General features: G+C 50.9%; 1 protein-coding gene across 1 annotated transcript in view; it reads left to right on the top strand.

Moving 5' to 3' along the window:
- Nucleotides 1-20110, top strand: part of RET (ret proto-oncogene) — a 65021-nt gene that overhangs the window by 13457 nt on the left and 31454 nt on the right. The window contains exons 2-9 of the mRNA XM_078613280.1: nt 9978-10238; nt 10901-11248; nt 11730-11995; nt 13452-13629; nt 14850-15049; nt 15679-16075; nt 18308-18442; nt 19861-19977. Of these exons, the coding sequence (XP_078469406.1) occupies nt 9978-10238; nt 10901-11248; nt 11730-11995; nt 13452-13629; nt 14850-15049; nt 15679-16075; nt 18308-18442; nt 19861-19977 (1902 nt within the window). The remainder of the gene's footprint in view (nt 1-9977; nt 10239-10900; nt 11249-11729; nt 11996-13451; nt 13630-14849; nt 15050-15678; nt 16076-18307; nt 18443-19860; nt 19978-20110) is intronic.

Raw genomic sequence — 20110 nt, 5'->3', positions numbered from 1 at the left:
GGAGCTATGCACGTTATGAAGCTAAATGGAAAACGAATTTATTTTAGAACCGCTTTTTGTGTGTTTAATTTGTTGTCCTTCCCTCGCACCTCCGATTAGCACGGATGGCTACGTACGGTGCGAAAGAAGTTCAACATACATACGTGTGTGGCGATACCGATTTGTCAGTGGGGCACAAACACAAATAACACACATTATAATAACGCATTCATCAATAATGCTGCCTTGACAGTCAACGTATACAACAGGCAACGTTTTGGGCAATGGCCTTTCTTTGTAGCAGATATGAACGTCACCTATTATATTTATTGTCAACAACCCCCACGAACCACATGCTGTGGAGAGGCCACAATCCAGCTCTGGAATGACAAAAGTGACAAATGTAATTCCCTTCGGGCGGCGTGTTCCGTAGCCATTTGGCTTCCACTCCTTCGTTAGTCTTGACCAGCAGCCAACAGCTCGTGCGCCGAGTATGGAATCGCCGCCGACTTATTCCGTGCGTTCATCATCCATTGTCTCACTGCCGGATGATGGAGCCGTTCTCGCGGATGGAGGCCTCGACAAAAGTCTGCTGGCATTTGGGCAGTCCCACGATAAAGGCAACCTTAGTCTAAAAATAATCACAATAATTCGCATGAGATGTCTTCAGAAGGTAACGCGGTAGTGGTTGTGATTATAAAGGAGCCAGTGAGTGGTTTGACACTTACGCAATTCATGAACGTGCCATCCCAGCTTGGATGAAAAAGTAATTCTGTCTGAGCATTTTATTTTTTATCAAGACGGGTTTGAACAAATGGTTTCTATCTCAATTGCAAGGTCCTCTTTTGTTGGCACACTCTGCCCCGGTAGAAAAGCCACTTCATGATTACACGAACGATTCACTCACTTTATTAAAGTGTTGTCTGAAACGTGCGTCCAAAATCGGCCGAACTTTCTCCTTGCATCTCACTCCGTCTCCCACGTCATTCTTCATTTAAGTTCTCCAAGCCTCGTCCGCCTATCCCGCTTCGCGCACGTTCCGTCCCTCTCTCTCTCTCTGCGATGTTCGTTTCGACGAACGGTCCTGCCTTCCCTTCCACTTGGCCCCAGAGCCTGCGAGGTCATCATTAAGGGATTCATAAACAAGACGGCGGGGCTGGCATCGTGGCGTATGATCGAGGTGAAGTTGTGGCAACGTCTCATCAAGAGCGTGAACGACTCTCTTTCTTTCCGTACACGAGCCAGCGACCCTGGCCCGTTTGAGCCTGATTTAGTTTTCATCGTAGAAATATACAGCGCACATCATCGACAAGAATTGTAGCAGCGTGCACATCTTCATACGTTCGTTTATTTAACATAGATTGCACCATATATCGTTATTATTAGTGTGAGCTGTGAATAATCCACTGCTGGATGAAGGCCACCCCAAGACCATTGAATCGTTCACTGTCTCCCTCCTGAACGGTCGGACACGGTCGGACTCAGCCGGACATGTCCGCGTCTGTCCGCTCTGTCCACTGCAGTTCTACACACGTCCAATGGCGGTTCATCTCGTTAAATTGTAGCGGCCCAGCACGGTCGAGTGATTGGCTCCTAATGTGAAAATTGAAAGGAGGTTGATTCAGCCCATCATCTCTCTGGGGGGTGGGGGGTGGGGTCAATGAAATAAGTACCACTTTGTGTGCAGGTCAACATCGGTTGTCGTATAGAGAGACTCGCTCCCGCCATTGAAACAACGAGTTCACTCGACTCAGCAGGAGATGAGCGCAACGTCAATGTAACCCACCACACGCGACCTGCCGGTCGACTCACAGCGGTGCAATTCGTCGTTGATGATTATTGGTTCACGGCTTTCTGGGTGAGAAAAATGTTGCGTCGTAAAACCCTCCTCCACCCGACACAGCCAACGTATGACCGCTTCAGCGGCACCCCCTGGTTTGTTGTCGCTGGAGAGAAATCCACACACGTTTGACGACTGAGTTTGGACGTTCCGCTGAGAGTTACCACCAGCACCATCAGGTAGGTGGGTCAGGGTGGAAGGAGGGTTTACAACACACATTGTACATAATGCGATCTGACCCAACACTCAATCACGCCATTTCACAAACACGTCGTCATTACTTTATTATTGACACCACCGCCTGATTTTCGTCGCCTCAACCCACGCTTACGTCGCTGACGGCATCCTTCGTCCTTTCTCACCCTTCGCCTCCACCTTACTACCCTGTACACGAACCACTTTGCGTCGCGCATAAAGAAATGCACCTTGATGCAGAGTACAATATTTTTTTAATTTGTAAAAAAAAAAAATACGTCGTTTCGATATTCGTCGTCACACCTTTCAGGAACGCATCCTCGACTTGAACCGGGTTATTGCTGTGTTGGTCGCGAAGCGGACGTGTTTTTAATTCGTGGTGTACCCATTTATACTGCTGGCTGGACAGAAGCTGGGTGGAGGGGCGAGGGAGGAATTCAAGAATTTGAGCAGGAAGTCGCTCTGACCATGGCTTGACTCCTTCTCTCGAATGAGAGCACCTGGGTAGAGGGCTGCAGTGGCGAGGCTGGAGTGCACGGGTCCACTGAGGTCGATGTTTGTTGTAGGTCACAAACACTTTTTCTAAAAGATGCATTTGGGTTGGAGGACGGTGGGGGGTGGTGCAGTGGTTGGCACACGACGTTCCAAACTCGGCGACCTGAGTTCAATTCTCAGCCGCTGCTAACGTCAGCGGCGAGTGATATCACTAAAACAAGGTTTTGCCCACCCCACCCTCTGCCGTTATTCACCATCTCTGAGCAGCGTGGTGAAGTATGGTCAAACATTCTCATGGCTTACATGACGGGTGTAAGGATTTCATCCAGCGGTGGATTTACCAAAGGCTTTTTAAGTAGTCTACGAGAAATCAATCCGAACCAAGACAAATATCCCCAAAAATAAGTCGGCAATGAATTTGCCAGCCGTTACGACAACACAAATGCGCAAGTTGACAACCCACCACCCCCCCTCGCCCCCGGGTCCGTTCACCGGGTCAGTTCACCGAGTCAATTCACCGGGGAAGTTCACCGAGTCAGTTCACCGGGGAAGTTCACCGGGTCAGTTCACCGAATCAGTTCACCGAGTCAGTTCACCGGGTCAGTTCACCGGGGAAGTTCACCGGGTCAGTTCACCAGGTCAGTTCACCGAATGCAACGGCTCAGCAATCAGGGCTGTAGTTGTGGGTTGGCCGCACGGTGTTTGACCAACGCTGAGCCACTGCGGACACTGGAATAGCAACCGCGTACACCATGGATAGCGCAGAAGGCGGGGGCCAAGAGGGGGGGGCGACTTGAGATCACCGCCACTAGCGGACATAGAACGATGCGCTAGCAAACAAGAATAGAGATGCCCGTGCGGGAACCTTTTTAGCGAGCCTGACAGATTCGTATGCCGTGCTTGAACGGGCTCTCTGGGGGAATGTGTCCGTGGGCCGCGAGAGTTTACATCCTTGTCACTCACCCGTGATCAAAGACCGTCTGGGCAACTGACAGCGATCGAAAGCATGTTTGCGCACTGTAATTCCGGAGTAATTATATCCACGGCATTACGATTCAAGCATTGGCTGGGTCGTTGCAACGCAGTGGTGCGCTGTACGCGGGGCTCTCCCTCCTTCGGCTGTCACCCTTCAACTTGGTTAGCGGGAGGCAGCACTTGCACCTGCTGATTACGGGTGAACGTTCTAGAGGTACAGCGGGGAAACGTTGCAGCTCGAGCCGAGGGTTTATTTTCAAAGTGCACTGCACGTGATCGATCTTAAAATTGTGGGGGTTTTTTTGGGCGGTCACATGGCCTGGCCGTAGCACGCTCGCCGCCGCTTGTTGTTGCAGAGGTTCGCAGTTCGATGGCAGTGGCCGCCCTGGTTAATACTGGGGTTGTGTATCAACCGGAAAAAAACACACACTACACGCCGTCTGCTTCACATCGTCATTAGCAAGAGTAGTGTCATTGCATGCGGGCATCAGGGTGCAAGTTTGCCGAATTTGAAAAGTGACACCAAAACATTTCTCACTTGGGATTATACGTAACAATCTAAAACAAAACAAAATGTTTTACCAGGTAAAGCCCACTGAGCTATATAGCTAATCTTCTGAAGCGATCTGGCCACATGATAACTCAAGGAAGTGGCTTATCATGAAGAAATGTATAGCAGGCAAACACTCTAAACGAATGTTGATTCTAAATGTGGAGGGAAAAACTGGAGGACCCGGAGAAAAATCCACGCGACCACGGGGATAAAATTCAATTTCCAAATATACAGCAGACGTCATGGTCAGGATCGAACCCACGACCTCCTGCATGCCAGGCGAGGTAGTTAACATCTCGCCTCCGTGGCGCCTCTCATCATCTCATCGCCACCCCTTCCCCACCCGCTACAGCGACAACCTGGCAAGGTCCTCCTGACAAAGAGTCATGAGGCTCTGTGAGACTTTCCTGGGTAAACAATCGTAGCAGTAGTAATAATAATAATTACACAGCCATGCACTTAATTCGTACTTTTAAAGTACAGCTTAATTTATATCCACTTAAATTTCGATTTAAAGCTTTCGTGACTGCAGGGATTCATCTTCTTGGTTCTTTCGGTAAAGTCACGTAGAAGGGAAGTAATAAAATAATAAAAATAAAACATAATAAAACAATTCTCACGACGTTTCGGCCACAACGCAAGCAGCCGTCCTCAGGCGAAGAATGAGAACATTATCAAGCTAGGAGCTTATATAGGTGTAGCGAGGAGGAGCGCCTTAACAAAAGAATGTGCATATGAAGAGGAATTTAGCATACCAATGGGAAATGCATAGGAGGTGGGCGGAGGGGTTTCAAAGTCCCATTATGCCCATGCATTATGCAGGATCAACAGCACCACGGGGGGGCGCAAGGAACAGCGTTAATAAAGGAAAGGAATGTTAGTGATATGTAGCTGCATTTGCCAAACAACCACGTAGAAAACCAAAGTGAAAACTACATAAAAAACTAAAATATAAACTGATACTTACTATACTCTACAATAAGCTGAGTTACTAACAACAAATAATAAATTACAATTCTACGTCGTAAGAAGTATATAATATACTTCCATCTAAACTTTATTCTCTTAGCATATACAGTACTATATACTGCCATAGATAAACCCAACATTAAATTATATACTTTATTGCTGTAAACCACCCTATACTTTATACATTTTAATATAACACTATGTATTATTCAACTCACCCTAATGTGTATCGAAATGGTTTATTACGTCCTTCCAATGATTGCAATCAGGCTTAGCAATCATTGGAAGGACGTAATAAACCATTTCGATACACATTAGGGTGAGTTGAATAATACATAGTGTTATATTAAAATGTATAAAGTATAGGGTGGTTTACAGCAATAAAGTATATAATTTAATGTTGGGTTTATCTATGGCAGTATATAGTACTGTATATGCTAAGAGAATAAAGTTTAGATGGAAGTATATTATATACTTCTTACGACGTAGAATTGTAATTTATTATTTGTTGTTAGTAACTCAGCTTATTGTAGAGTATAGTAAGTATCAGTTTATATTTTAGTTTTTTATGTAGTTTTCACTTTGGTTTTCTACGTGGTTGTTTGGCAAATGCAGCTACATATCACTAACATTCCTTTCCTTTATTAACGCTGTTCCTTGCGCCCCCCCGTGGTGCTGTTGATCCTGCATAATGCATGGGCATAATGGGACTTTGAAACCCCTCCGCCCACCTCCTATGCATTGCCCATTGGTATGCTAAATTCCTCTTCATATGCACATTCTTTTGTTAAGGCGCTCCTCCTCGCTACACCTATATAAGCTCCTAGCTTGATAATGTTCTCATTCTTCGCCTGAGGACGGCTGCTTGCGTTGTGGCCGAAACGTCGTGAGAATTGTTTTATTATGTTTTATTTTTATTATTTTATTACTTCCCTTCTACGTGACTTTACCGAAAGAACCAAGAAGATTATATCCACTTCCAGCAGGAAATGTTTGGTGGCTGATGTTTATGGTAAGCTCTCTCTCTCCGATTGAGTTTCCGGGCTGTGCCGCACACAGCATTGGCTTGGCGCGACCTTCGCTGCTTTGCCCCGCGTTGCAATTCAGTTCCTGACGAAGCTCCCAGAACGGGCAGCAAAACGTCGGGACGCTGACGAACCGCAAAACGCCTTGCAGAGCGACGTACGGCACAACATCGGGAATAGGGATATGCAGGCTGATCCAGTTATTGACATATTTATGGAGAACTTGTTTTAGTAGACTTTTCATATATTTATACATATTGCGCGCTCTACTCATCCCCCACCAATATCAATGTACGTGTGCATGTTGAACTTCTTTCGCACTGCACGTAGCCAACCATGCTAATTAGAGGTGCGGGGGAAGGACAACAAACTAAACATAAAAATCAGTTCTAAAGAAATTCGTTTTAAATTTACATTTAAAAGTACATACCTCCAGTGGCTTCCTAATATCAGAAGGAAGAACGTTCCAGACGGCCACAGAAGCGCATCTGACCACGCACGATGCAGTGACTGTCTTTGTTTTGTTCGATGGCTATGCCAAAAGCCGCTGCGAGGTTGACCGAAGTTCGCGTGATGATGATTTATGTTCCTTGACGAGATCAGCGAGGTATTGTAATGAGTGCGAATCAATGCAACTCATTCAAATCATTTAAACTCTCTCCCCTGCAAAACACGGAGCCACGATTTTCAAAATACTGTACTCAATTCTATTCTTGTGTATGATGGCAATATATTTAGAAGATAAATGCTAATGTCGAGGTCTGCTAGCCACAACGAGAGGGCTTCAGGAGAGGGTTTGTGTAGTTTTGCTATTCCTCCTCTGTTGAAGGAGCGCACGTGTGATAATGGTTTGCTCTGCGGTCCAGAGTTTGGGTCGCATGGCCACAGTCACACTATCGTAGCTTGTCTTTAATTTTTTCCGTGCATAAAGAGAGAGTGCGCATCAGTCAGGAGGAATGCCAACGCCAGGAGGTGCAAAATGTGGGTCTCGAATGCGGTGTTTATTCTGCACGTCCGCTTTGTTCCACTCTGGGCTTGTATATTTTTGTCCACTCTTTAATAAGCTAGTATTTCGGGATGCTGTCATATGTTGCTGCTATATTAATTAGAAAATTACCGCTGTTGTTGTTGGTGTTGCTACTGCTGCTGCTGCCATGCACAAGTATCTTCTGCCCATAAAACTCCATGACAACATATAACATTGTGTACGGCGTTGAATGTTGCATTTAAAGGGGTCCAAAGTGAATATGGGAGTGCTCTTGCCAATCCGCCGATGAACCATGCACATTGTTTCATTACAGATGTGGCGACAGCAGACAGCTCTGCTTATGTTGGCTTCTACCCATAATGCTCCATGGCGATGCATGCGGAGTTTGTGTACTGGAAGTAGCGGGGTTAGTTCTCTTACAGTTGAAATTCTTTTCTAAATTATTTCACAGCAGTTTTCAAAACCGTTACGTTTCGCGAGGATCGTAGGTAATGTAATGAGATCTTTTAATGCGTTTACTTTTTTTTTCCTGGCTGCATCGCAAAACGCCTGAAATCCAACCTGAATAAATTCCAACTTTGGCAAGTGATTAATTTTACGCGCTTTTATATATAAAAATAAAAAGTTGGTACTGGCTACAGCGGCGGCGCAAGAGGTTTTAATTTGTGAACTAAATACCGATGGAACTGTTTGTATCCGGTGTGTAATTCATAACGTTAAATTGATTTATAACAGATGTAAAGCTGCAAGCCGTCACACTACCCTAGCTTTTATTTTCGGACGTATGTAAATGTACAGCTGACTGGTTGACGGGGGTGGGGTGGGGGAGAATGCGGTTGAATATTTCACGGAATTATACATTTGAACGATTAATTTCCATTTGCTTCAATAACAGACGTGTCGGGGGTTGCGAGCGCTTGATTCGAGCGCAAAACATAATTTCACTTCCAAAAAAAGAATATTAGGGGGGGGGGGGGGTTTATTATTTTTTTAAATAAAAGGGGTACTAACTTCAGCCAAGAAACGATCTCACCAGGAGACACATTGCACTCCGCTGGGACTGTGTGCACATGTCCTCTCCGGCAAGTTTCCTCCAAATCCGACAGACGGAGTGGCTTTTCTTTGGACTCGATCCGACCTCCTTTTCTCTCCCCATCTATTATTTGCTTTAGCTCCATTACACCGCCGCAATTATGAGCTGGAAAGGCTCAAAAAGCACCAAGCTGACTGAAAAGCGTAAGGGGCCAGTGCAGCCCAGTGCAGGTATTCAGCTGTGATTTATAACAATTTAATCAATCATAATTCACAATCCATTTCGTCAATCCGCTGCTGGATGAAGACCTCCGCCATTGTAGTGTCAGTCATGGTCAGTACGTTGGTGAAGAGGATGCCCAGGGCCGGTTTTAGATATCACTCGCCATTGATGGAATTGATCACAGGTCTAAACAGCACAACCACTGCGCCACCACTCCACCCACAATGATTTAATGGTGTGGGTCGTTGAGGCTTGCCTGGATAATTCAATGACATTTAAATTGACATTGATGATGTAAAAACAGAGTTTCAAACGGGCGATATTTTATAATATTTCGGTGAATGTGCCCCACAATCGTGTACGTGGTACCAGATGTGTGTCCGGGAGCGGTAGCGTAGCAGTTAGTGCGCTGCGCTACCAACACAGCGACCAGTTCGATGCCTGCTCATGGCCAACAACAGTGACAAATATCTGAACTGATCCTGAGCCTTCCTCAGGTCGACTCAGCCTCAAATGAGTACCTGGTGCGGTGTGTAAACATCGCCACTAGGGAGACAAAGGCGGCCGGGCGTGGTGCTGGCCACCATCCCCTCGTGTGCTGTGCCGGCCTTCATAGGTCTTTGTCTTGTGTCCACGCGCTTTATAAACTTCACTGTTGCAAAAAAAGGCAGAGGTGGAACCCTGCAATTGCTTGCTCACGCCACCGCTGGTGGAAAGACGGCCACCAGAGAGAGCCCCTCGAGCTGCGGAGTTGTTTGTGTGACCTCCTCCTCCTTCCACACCGGCTCGATACGTCGGAAGAGCCGGGAGTAACGTGTCTGCACTTTACCCCAGCACACACTCCATGCCGGTCTGCTAGAAGGGACGATGATTGCCAGCTGGACACAGGTGGGGGAGTTTTAAAGAAACTTGAGCACCGTTGTTTCAACCGGCATCGCGTCGGGAGATGGACTCAAACCGGTGACCAGTGAATGAGTGTCGTAGCCGTGACACCGCTGGAGCAGCAGCCCTTGCAGAAACAGTAGGGGTACAAGAGTGGTGCGGATGGTCATGGGATAGGCACTCTTTGAGAAGGAAGGCTCGGAAACATTTTGGTGAAATGTTGCCAAAGATTCGACGTGTAATTAATTATATATATATACAATCTTGAATTGAAGCTTTCGTGACTGCAGGAATCCGTAGGAATAAAGTAATATAAAACACGACGTTTCGGGCCCAACACAAGCGTCCATCATCAGGTGGGAAAGCATGGTCTGCTGCTGAGGCAGTCTGCCTGACGGACGCTTGTGTTGCGCCCGAAACGTCGTGATTTATTTTATTTTATACCTACGTGACTTTACTGAAAAAACCAAAGAGTATATATTTACAGAGCACCTTCACTCGAGGCGCTTTATCGTAGTTTTATAAACGGCGACAGGAGAGAACGACTTCAAGGGCAGGGGGCGTGCAAGGGTTGAGGAATGTGCGACCACGATGGAGGGCATTCGGGGATCACGGAATGGTGACCTTGGGCATGTGAACCGCTCTGCTGATAATAAATAAATAAATAAACAATCTTGATTTGAAGCTTTCGTGACTGCAGGAATGCATACTCTTTGGTTCTTTCGGTAAAGTCACCGTTGCACCGCGGCAGAAACCCTGTTACGCACGCTGCTGCTGGCGCGTGGGCAAAAAATAAAAAAAGTCGCGTTTTGTTCCCACAGGGGCGTGGGCCATCTACTTTCCGCAGAAGACGTACCACGAGACCATCCCCTTTGGATTCGCGCCCAACGTCAGCTTCCTGCGCCTCTACGCGGTGCTGCAGGCCGGCGAGACGGGCGTTCAATTCGAGCTCGGCAAGCTGTCGCTGGTGATGCACCACGCCTTCCTGCCCTGGCAGAACCACCTGTTTGACGTGGACGCCGCGACGGGAGACGTGTCCCTCAAGCTCCCGCTCGAGGGCCAGGGGCAGCGGCTCAAGCTCGGTGAGTCGGCGGGGGGGGGGCGGGGGGCAGATCGGACTTGGTGGCAGTGTGCCCGGGCGTATTTTTTGTTTTTTAATTGTAATGGGGGTGCGCTGGGGGGGGGGCTTCGTCTGGTTGGCGACAACGACGATGGCCTGTCGAGTTTGAGTCGAGCCTCGGGTCTGTGGGTTTTCATGGAGGCACACTCTCTCTTACGACAGAATGCCATAGCAGCACGACTCAAACCAGGGCACGTACACCAGCACCTCCTAACGCTTCGACCTAAAGCGACACTTGAGGAGCAGTGAACGTGAACCGGTTTCACACCGGTTTCACATCGGGCCTTCTGTATTTCTGTGCCGACCACTGTGACTCTACGCATCGTAGGCGCCATACCAACCGTGACCCACGTTTGTTCTTTTGTTTTCGGAGAGAGTTTCCACGGGGGTAAGTTTGATGCCACAAACCCACGCCACTCCGGCATTCAACGACTCCGTGGTGGCCTCTAACGCACACGGCAAATGTGGATCACGGTATTGGCCACAAAGCCGCGACGCGTCACAACAAGTCGCCTCTCTCTAAACCACTTGGTGCTCGACGTAAAAAGTTAACTTTCAATTTTTTTTACTTGTGTCACAAACAAAAAAACCATTTCTAAATCGTGTCCGTTTCTCCTTCTAAAGATCCCAACGCACCGTTTGCCTTCAGGCTGCACGTCAACGCCACGACCAGCCGGCACAACTCGTCCCGGGCGCAGTGCGGGGCCGGCGGGGGGGCTGCCTCCCAGCGCGCCACCGCGCAGGCCACGGTGCTGCTCAGGGTGACGGCGCCGCCGTTCAACTGCTCGCGCCTCACGCCGCAGGAGCTCTGCTTCAGGGAGGCGGCGGCCTCCCCGCTGCAGCCGGGCCCGGCGGCCGTGTCCATGCACCTGCAGGAGAACGCGGCGGCCGGGACGCCGCTGGTGCTGCTGGCGCCGCTGCCCGTGCGCCTCGCCTGCCCCCACGTCAACGTCACCTACGCCCTCGCGCAAGGTTGGTGAAGGGGCCCTGCAATTTCCGGCTTGCGCCACTGCCGCTACCGAAAGGGGCCCCTGCTAGAAAGGCGCAGCTCTTCAAGGCCCCACCACCTCTCGCTTGGTCCACGCCTTTCGAGTGACGCTGCGATTTGGCTCCTCGCCTCCGTCGAATATTGCGCGCGTTATTAATTAAATTAATCTTGATTAATGATTATTCTTTTTTTATAAGGAGATCTGGAGTGTTTCGGTAGGTTTCATTCACGCTGGCCAGATATATTGGGGGAAAAATGTGAGAGTGCCCACCACACGCAACCCTCCCGATCGATAACCAACTGCAGTAGTGAGCCCATTTGTACTGCTGCATGGATAGAGGCCAGGGGCGGGGGAAGAGCGAGAGTTAAGCACAGTTCATTCAAATGCCCACGCCAATCAGAGGCGAATCGAACCAGTGAGCTATGGATCTCAATTCCAGTGTGCGTCCGACGTCTCTCCCGAAGGCTCGCTGGCCTCTCCGTTCCACGTGGACGCCGCGAGCGCCGTGCTGCGCGTGCTCGAGTCGCTGGACCGCGAGCGCGTCGACCGCTACCGCCTGCACGTGGAGTGCACCGTCGACGGCGCCGACGGCGGCGGCGGGGACGAGGTGGCGGCGGCGCGCGCCGTGCTGCCGCTCGCCGTGTTCGTGGACGACGAAGACGACAGCGCTCCCTTCCTGGAGAACGGCACCAACACCAAGGAAGTGGTCATCACGTACAACCGCAGGAAGGTGAGGCCGCTGCTGCTGCTGCTGTTGCTGCTCGTGATGGTGCTGGTGGTGATGCTGCCGCTGATGATACCGCTACCGTTGCTGCTGCTGCTGCTGCTGATGCTCTTGCTGCTGCTGATGCCGCCGCGCGCTGCTGCTGGTGTTAATGCTACTTCTGTTTCTTCAGCTGCTACTGCTGCTGCACGCAATGCCCAGCGCGTTGTGAGTTCACGTGCATCCCACGTTATTGGCGACATTAGGGCAGATGGCGAATTTCATGTCTCCACTGTGGTTTCAAGTTTCACGTTTTTTTTTGGTTCAACCGAGGTGAGAACTCAAGGGACCGGGATGAGTCTCGTTTGCAAAAAAAAGCGACCTGCATCAGCAAGATTGACAGAAGCCAAGCAAATTCAATAAAGCGCACGCAATGAGGCCAATGGAACACCGCTGTGCTTGTGAGTGATCGCGACGCAGCGTTATGAGGAGCAGACCGTGACAGCGTACTCTCATCGCGGTGTGTCATGTTTAAAAAAACAAAAACATTCGCCATTCGTCTTTGCCATACCCAGTTCACGATATTTCATTTGTTCATGATTCACGAGCGTGTTTTATTGGTATTCGCAAATGGGCTGCTGAGGTCTGGTGGCGTCACAACTAAAATGCCAACTCTATTGGCTGATATCATAATAGCCCTGGGGCCGGCCCCGGGACACGCTGCTGGCGGGACTATATCGCTCGGCTGGCCTGGGAACACGTGGATATTTCCCAGGAAGAGCGAGAGAGTCTGTAGCCAGGGAAAGGGAAGTCTGGACCGCCCTCCTCAACAAGCTGCCACCACCGCCCTCACCAGGACAAGCGGATTGAGAAACGAACGAATGAACAATAACATTTCTTTTTTAAATCACGTGCTCTGTGACAAAAAGAGCCGTGATGCATTCGTGTGAACACTGGCCGCGTGTGTCTGTGGGGGGGTGGGGAGCGGTGGCGCAGCGGTCAGCGTGCTGTGATACGAACCCGGCGACTCGCTCACGGCTAACGTCAGTAACGTATATCTGGTCCTAGGCCTCCCCTAGGTCGACTCAGCCTTAAATGAGTGCCGGGCATGGTGTGTCAGCACCTACACTAGGGAGACACAAAGGCGGCCGGGCACCCTGTTGCTTGCCACATCTCATCAAGGAGCATAAACCATTATCGCTCTGAACTCTGGTCATCCTCGCTGCAGCGGCTCTTGGCTGGCCATTGAACAAAGACGGTCATTGTATCGCACGCTTTCAGATGTACTCCTGCGGTCGTCTGGAATGCTCTTCCTTCCGATGTTTCGTTTGTTGTCTCCCCCCCCCCCACACCTCGTACGGTGCGTAAGAAGTTCAACACACACACACCAGGATAAGTGTGCCGGGTTGGCCTTGATCGGTGCACTTGCCCAACAGGCTGCGTAGGCTGCACGGGAGATCTCTGTCGTTGTGCACCATGACAGGACGACTTGGTGAGCGAGATCTTGGTGCACGATTTGGACTCGGGCGGGTGGTCGATGAGATACAAGCTCAGCAGCACCGGCCCCAACTCGGAGTCGCTCTTCTTGATTCGGGACAACAGCAGGGACACCGCGTACCCGGTGGACAACCGCACGGTCACCGGCACCACCTACGTGTTCGGTGAGAGACGGAGGGATCCGTGGCCCTGGCCGGCTTTGACCGGGCACATTCTGTGACTGAGCTCCGCTGCGTTGATTGGTCGAAATGCATTTCATCTTCCTCCACGAAACTGGCACCGACTGGACGTGCTCCGTTACTGTCTTCATTTTGCGATGCCGAATGGAAGGAGAGATTCGGTGGGAACCCGGTCACCTGATTGGCCCACGGCGCCCCGTAGTTGGCCATCCGAGTTTGAATAAATTCGTGGGGAATGATGTCTGAACTGGTCCTGGAGCCTCCTCTGAGCCAATTCCCACTGGCTAGCGTGGTGAAGTATGGTCAAACAACCCCCAACAACTGCTGCTACTTACAGACCTTTGTTAATCCACTGCTGGACAAATGCCTCCCCACGGCATATCGGTCTTGCCGATTGTTCGACCACAGTTTAACATGCAGTAGGCTTTGGCGACTTGGGGTGAGATCACGTTAATATAATGTGTCGTTAAACCCACCACCACCCAACAGCAAAACATCGTACTCAAAATTGTAAATCTTGTGGGTTTACTCTCCAACACACATGTGTGCTGTACTAGTAACTAATTGGCATTTTTTTTTGCGTGACAAACCTTACTACATACCTATCAACCTAGACGGTGTACCTGTATTCTTGTACAGAGAAGTTGAGTTTTTAGGTCGATACACGGTGTACAGCCGTTCCAATACGGGCAAACATTTATTTAAATTTTTCGTCTATTTGTGTTTCGCCCTTGTGATGGGACTTTGTAAGGTGAACGTTGAGAGGGCACGGGGTAACCAATAATGTCTGAATCGGTCTAATAAGGTTGGCACTGATAAGGGGTTGACAGGTGCGTAACGATGATTAAGTGTCGGGCGGTTGCAGGTTTAAAGACACAAATTTACGCGATCTAACCCAAAAAAACTGATATTATGTTCGACCGTGCTTCACCAAGTTGGCCAGTGCAGGATAGTGAAGGGGGCACGCCCATTTCCACTCATGTCAGCCCTGTTGTGTGGAACTCAAACTCGCCATGCTGAAGCTCAAGTGCGCCAAGCAGATTATATCAGATTCCGACCGAATCTCACTTTTGCCACCGGCTTCGAAGGGAATGTAAAGCGAGCTGCTATCGCTGTAGTGGTGGCGCAGTGCAAAATACCATCACGCCCCCCCCCCCCACCGTGTCTTGAATTACCGCCCCCCTCCCCTCCCTCCCACTCCTCAGGTTTGGTTCTCAAGAAGAACTTGCCGATCAAGTTCCAGGGCGAGTTCCAGGCGGAGCTCAGAGCCACGGACGTGCAGTTCCAGTGCGGGCGGACGGACGTGCTGGCACGCGTGCACATCCGCGTGCTGCCCGTGCCGCTCGCCTTCCCGGCGCCGCTGCTCACCGTGCACGTCGAGCGCCGGGCCACTCGGCTCGCTCAGGCATGGATGCGGCACGGGGGGGGCACGGGGAGGGCACGGAGGGGCACGGGGGGGGGCACGGGGGGGGGCACGGGGACACGTGGTGTCCTGGGTCCTTTCAAGCTCACAAAATGCCCTTTTAAAACTAAAAATATAGATAAACTCAAATTTTTGGTTCTTTCGGTAAAGTCACGTAGGTCGAAAAATAAAATATTAATATTTTTACCGAAAAAACCAAAGAGTATGGATTCCTGCAGTCACGAAAGCTTCAAATAGAGATATATATAAACTACTTTAATTTTACCAGGTTAAGGCCCACTGGGCTATATATTTGTTGATGCACTAGATGCGCTATTCAGCAGGCAGCTGTCTCATGCAGCTTCACTTTGTGCACCCTATTTCAGAACGCATCTACTACTGCTGTTTGAGTTTATTCGACTTGTTACACGGATTGAACCCGTTTTTCCCAGTTGCTCCGGCTATGCAACAAGCAAGATCTGTCGTCCGCGAGCGCAAGCAGTGATGGCAAAAACAAAATGACGATATTCCTTGACGAATATCGCACAGCATGACAACGTATTTTGAAAAGCCGTAGAACAACGTGCACAACACTTGCAGGGCCGTACCTTCACCGCGCGCATTCGCCGCAGGTGTGGAAGGCGTGCGTCCTCAACTGCTCCGCGCTGCACACCGCCACCGTCTCCTACACCATCGCCCCCGCCGACTCCGAGCCGCCGCCGCCGCCGGGCGTCCATCAGCCGCCCCCCCACGGCATCTCCCCCAACGGCTCCGAGGAGGAGGCCGCCGCTGTCGGCGCGGCGACACCCGCGGCGGCGGCGACGGCGGCGGCGAGCGGCGCGAGGGAGCGAGCTCCGTCGGCGTGCGCCCACGCGCTGGCGATGACGCGGCCCGGCGGGTGGCTCTACGTGAACGACACGGCGCTGCTGTGCGACCGCGTCCGCTGCCCCGAGCTGCGCTTCACGCTGACCGCGCACGACGCCGTCACCGGACTGCAGGCCAGCACCACTCTGCACGTCGTGTTCAGAGGTGCGAGCGAGCGGGCGCGTTGTGTACGTGTGTACGCGCGTGTGTGTGTTGGCGCAGTAGGGGCAGTCATCTCAGTCAGTCGGCCCGTGGCACCTGCTGGGTCTGCCCCGTGACCCCTTGCCGGCAGGCGTTCGACATTTCACGTGGCCTCAACGTGTATCTAGCACAAGCACCGTGGTTTCTGTCACCGCCAATTAGTGGCGAATGGCTGTTGTTGTTGTGTGTGTGCTCGCTAACAGTGGGGAGCGGTAGTAGTGTAGCGGTTAGCGCGCTGCGGTACGAACACGGCGGCCCCGAGTTCCATTCCCGCTCACAGCCAACACCGGTGACGATTATCTTAACTGGTAATGGGCCTCCCCTAGGTCGACACAGGCTCGAATGAGTACCTGGTGCAATGTGAAACACCGCCACTCGGGAGACAAAGGTGGCCAGGCGTGGCACGGGGTGTCTTTGTGCATGGGTGTGTACGTGGGTGTGTACGTGGGTGTGTACGTGCGAGTTGACAAACCGTACATCGCTGGTAGATGTACGCTAAGTTGCTTTTTCCCCCCAGATCAGCATATTGACACACGGGGATTGAGCACATTTCAGCGCTCAGTAGGATTAGTGGTTCAAGCCTCTGCTCAAAACCTTTCTTTTCAACTGTGCCATTAAATCCCCTTCGCGTGCGAGCGAGTTAATTATTTCATGAGTTCATGGGTGGGTGGGTGAGTGATTCGTCTGAAATGAACATCTAAAAATCGCGGAAACTGCTCAAGATGGACATCTCTTCCTAGACACCATGTATTATCAGTCCACTGACGTACTTGGAGTACGCCCGTCATGTATGATGTTGAACTTTTATCGCACCGTACATAGCCAACCGTGCTCATCGGAGGTGCGGGGGACGGACTACAAACTAAGACACAAAAGGCAGTTCTAAGGAAATTAGTTTTCAATCTAGCTTCCTAACATCGGAAGGAAGAGCATTCCAGACGGCCGCATCAGCGCACCTGAAAGCGCAGCATTGCGGAAGCGGAGCAATGAAGCCGCGGCCAGGCGCTTCGTGGGTTGCTGCAACGTGGCACTTTGAGAGACGGCGGCGGGCTCAAGAGGAGGCCTTCGTCCAGCGGTCGATCGATCGATCGTGGCTGATGATGATAATGATAATAGCGTGGACGTATGTGCGTGATGGCGGGAATAGATAACGCTCAAGCTGGTCGTCTGGAGAGGTGGAGTGTTGCTCTTATGTCGGACCGGCGCACACGGGGGGGGGCAAAGTAGTTCCAGTCCGCGTCGGGTGACGCTGCCCTTCACTTCATTAGACTTCGGCATCTAGTGCGCCCCGTCCGTCTTTGTTCGATTGTTCGCGTGCGCCATAATTATGGCATCGTTTTACATGATTAGGGCATTGGTTACATGAATAATGATTAGGGCATTGGTTACATGCAATTAATACTTATCAATAGTTAATTAAGGCAAAGGGATGCAGGCCGCGTGTAAAATGAGTTTATGCTTATTTGGCGTTTGTTGCATGCGATCCGTTCCTCTCGGTGACATTGAGCTCATCTGAGCTTTGTGCAAAGAATATTTCTTCGCCGATTTTCAAACGCTACCTGAATATTGCCATTCAGTAAAGGAAAAAAATGTAATACGGCTTGTCGTGCAACAGCGCTCGAGAACATAATTCAATTGTGGGCAGGTTTCGAGATAACACGCTGGGGTTTCAAAATGATTCTCATTTTTTTCCGCGAATTTCCGAGAGAGCCTACGCGTTTGCGCGATGATGGATCGCGAATGTCTAGCACTGGCTTGCCGCATCGCTGGCCCTGCTGCTGCTGCCCCCTCCATACCCAAGCTTCCTCTACCGGCACACGATGCTGGCTGGTGCACGTGTACAGCAGCCAGTTCTTGTGCATCCTCCTGTATAACAGTGCCGCCACACTGTCCATTTTGTGCTCTTGCATTCAGTCAAAATCAAAGTGGTTTCCTCGCTCAAATGAGCATTCAGGCGGTGCTCCTCTCCCCTTAGAAGCCCAGAGCCAGTTGTCGAAACTCCACATTCCAGGGGCAAGTCTACCCAAAGGACAACCGCTGTTGTCTTTCCCTCCCATAAAAAAGTGGTGCTGCCCACCCACCTCCTCGTGCGCCTTTGCCGGCCTTCATAGGTGCTACTGGCTAACAGCACATGCCCCAACAGTCTGTTAAGGCTACACGGCGGGGGTCTTTGTCTTTGTGCGTCCATGCGCTTAGGGGAGTCGTGCGTGCCGTCGCCCGGCAAGTGCTCCAGCTCCTGCTCGGAGAACGACCGCCAGGAGGGGTGCGAGAGTTGCAGCGCTCTGGGCGCCGTCACAGGCCGCTGCCAGTGGAGGCGGGGACCCTCATCAGGTGAGGCACGCACGGTCCCCTAGTTGCGCCGTCCCTCCCCCGCGGCGCCGTCCCCCCCCCCCCCCCTCCCGCGGTGCCATCCCCCCCTGCGGTGAGCTCTCGAGAGGGATCGAGAGCGAGCTAGAACGCTCGAGAAGGCGGGCGGGTCTGAGGGCGGAGCCGGCCCCGACCCGGGAGGATATAAGGTGGGTCCCTGAGAGGGACCGGGGTCTCTTCGTTCTACAAGCTGGAAGCTCCATGTCTACAAGCTGGAAGCTCCACGTCTACAAGCTGGAAGCTCCACGTCTACAAGCTGGAAGCTCAACACCTACAAGCTGGAAGCTCCACGTCTACAAGCTGGAAGCTCCACGTCTACAAGCTGGAAGCTCCACATCTACAAGCTGGAAGCTCCACGTCTACAAGCTGGAAGCTCCACGTCTACAAGCTGGAAGCTCCACGTCTACAAGCTGGAAGCTCAACACCTACAAGCTGGAAGCTCCACATCTACAAGCTGGAAGCTCCACGTCTACAAGCTGGAAGCTCAACACCTACAAGCTGGAAGCTCCACGTCTACAAGCTGGAATCTCCACGTCTACAAGCTGGAAGCTCCACGTCTACAAGCTGGAAGCTCCACGTCTACAAGCTGGAAGCTCAACACCTACAAGCTGGAAGCTCCACGTCTACAAGCTGGAAGCTCCACGTCTACAAGCTGGAAGCTCAACACCTACAAGCTGGAAGCTCCACGTCTACAAGCTGGAAGCTCCACGTCTACAAGCTGGAAGCTCAACACCTACAAGCTGGAATCTCCATGTCTACAAGCTGGAAGCTCCACGACTACAAGCTGGAAGCTCAACACCTACAAGCTGGAAGCTCCACGTCTACAAGCTGGAAGCTCTACGTCTACAAGCTGCAGCTCTACGTCTACAAGCTGGAAGCTCTACGTCCTATGAGGCATCAACACGTGGCCGGGGATCCGAGTGAGGATCCGACCCTTCGTAGCTGTAACTCCCACGTATAGTGTAGTTAGCTGGGTGGTCACCACCCCAGGCTGTATCTGGTAAAGGGGCAGTTACCCCTTTGTATAGACGTGTTACAATAAATGTGTTGCCTCTAAAGAATAACGTCTGCGACTCAGTTTGACTCACTACAAATGGATAACCCGGAGAAAACCCACCGCAGAAGGAGAAACATACAGACTGCTTGCACCGGGACATTTAATATTCTGCAAACACTTGCAACAATTTCCAAGGACCGCTACCTCAAAAGGAAGACATCCTGGGAAGAACCAGGAGAGGTGGTAAACTTAGATTACGATGGGATTATTTTTGTTGATAAAATCGCTCTATCTCGGATGTCTTTTGGAAATGCCATTCGTGAAAATGAGGAAACTTGAAAATGTAGCTCTGTGTTTTCGTCTGTCTCGCGTTTTCTCATCCCAGGGATAAATAAGAATTACTCCACGTGCTCTTCAAACCTGCTCACGTGCCCAGACGGAGTGTGTGACGAGATGGAGAGGGACAATGAAGACCTCTGCCCGCAAGACTGCGTTGAGTCTGGTGAGGATCACATCCATTGAATCTTGCGTCTCTGATTAACCAACCTGGAACAAATGATGTCGGGCACGTCTCTGCGTAAACATGGAACGTTGGGACAAGGTTGCACGTTTGTTGGGTGACTTGTAACTTATCC

Source organism: Lampetra planeri, chromosome 41 (genome assembly GCF_965212315.1).
Source record: "Lampetra planeri chromosome 41, kcLamPlan1.2.h2, whole genome shotgun sequence".
Lineage (NCBI taxonomy): Eukaryota > Metazoa > Chordata > Hyperoartia > Petromyzontiformes > Petromyzontidae > Lampetra > Lampetra planeri.
Note: the sequence above shows the minus strand (reverse complement) of the source record. Positions and strands in the feature narration are given on the sequence as shown.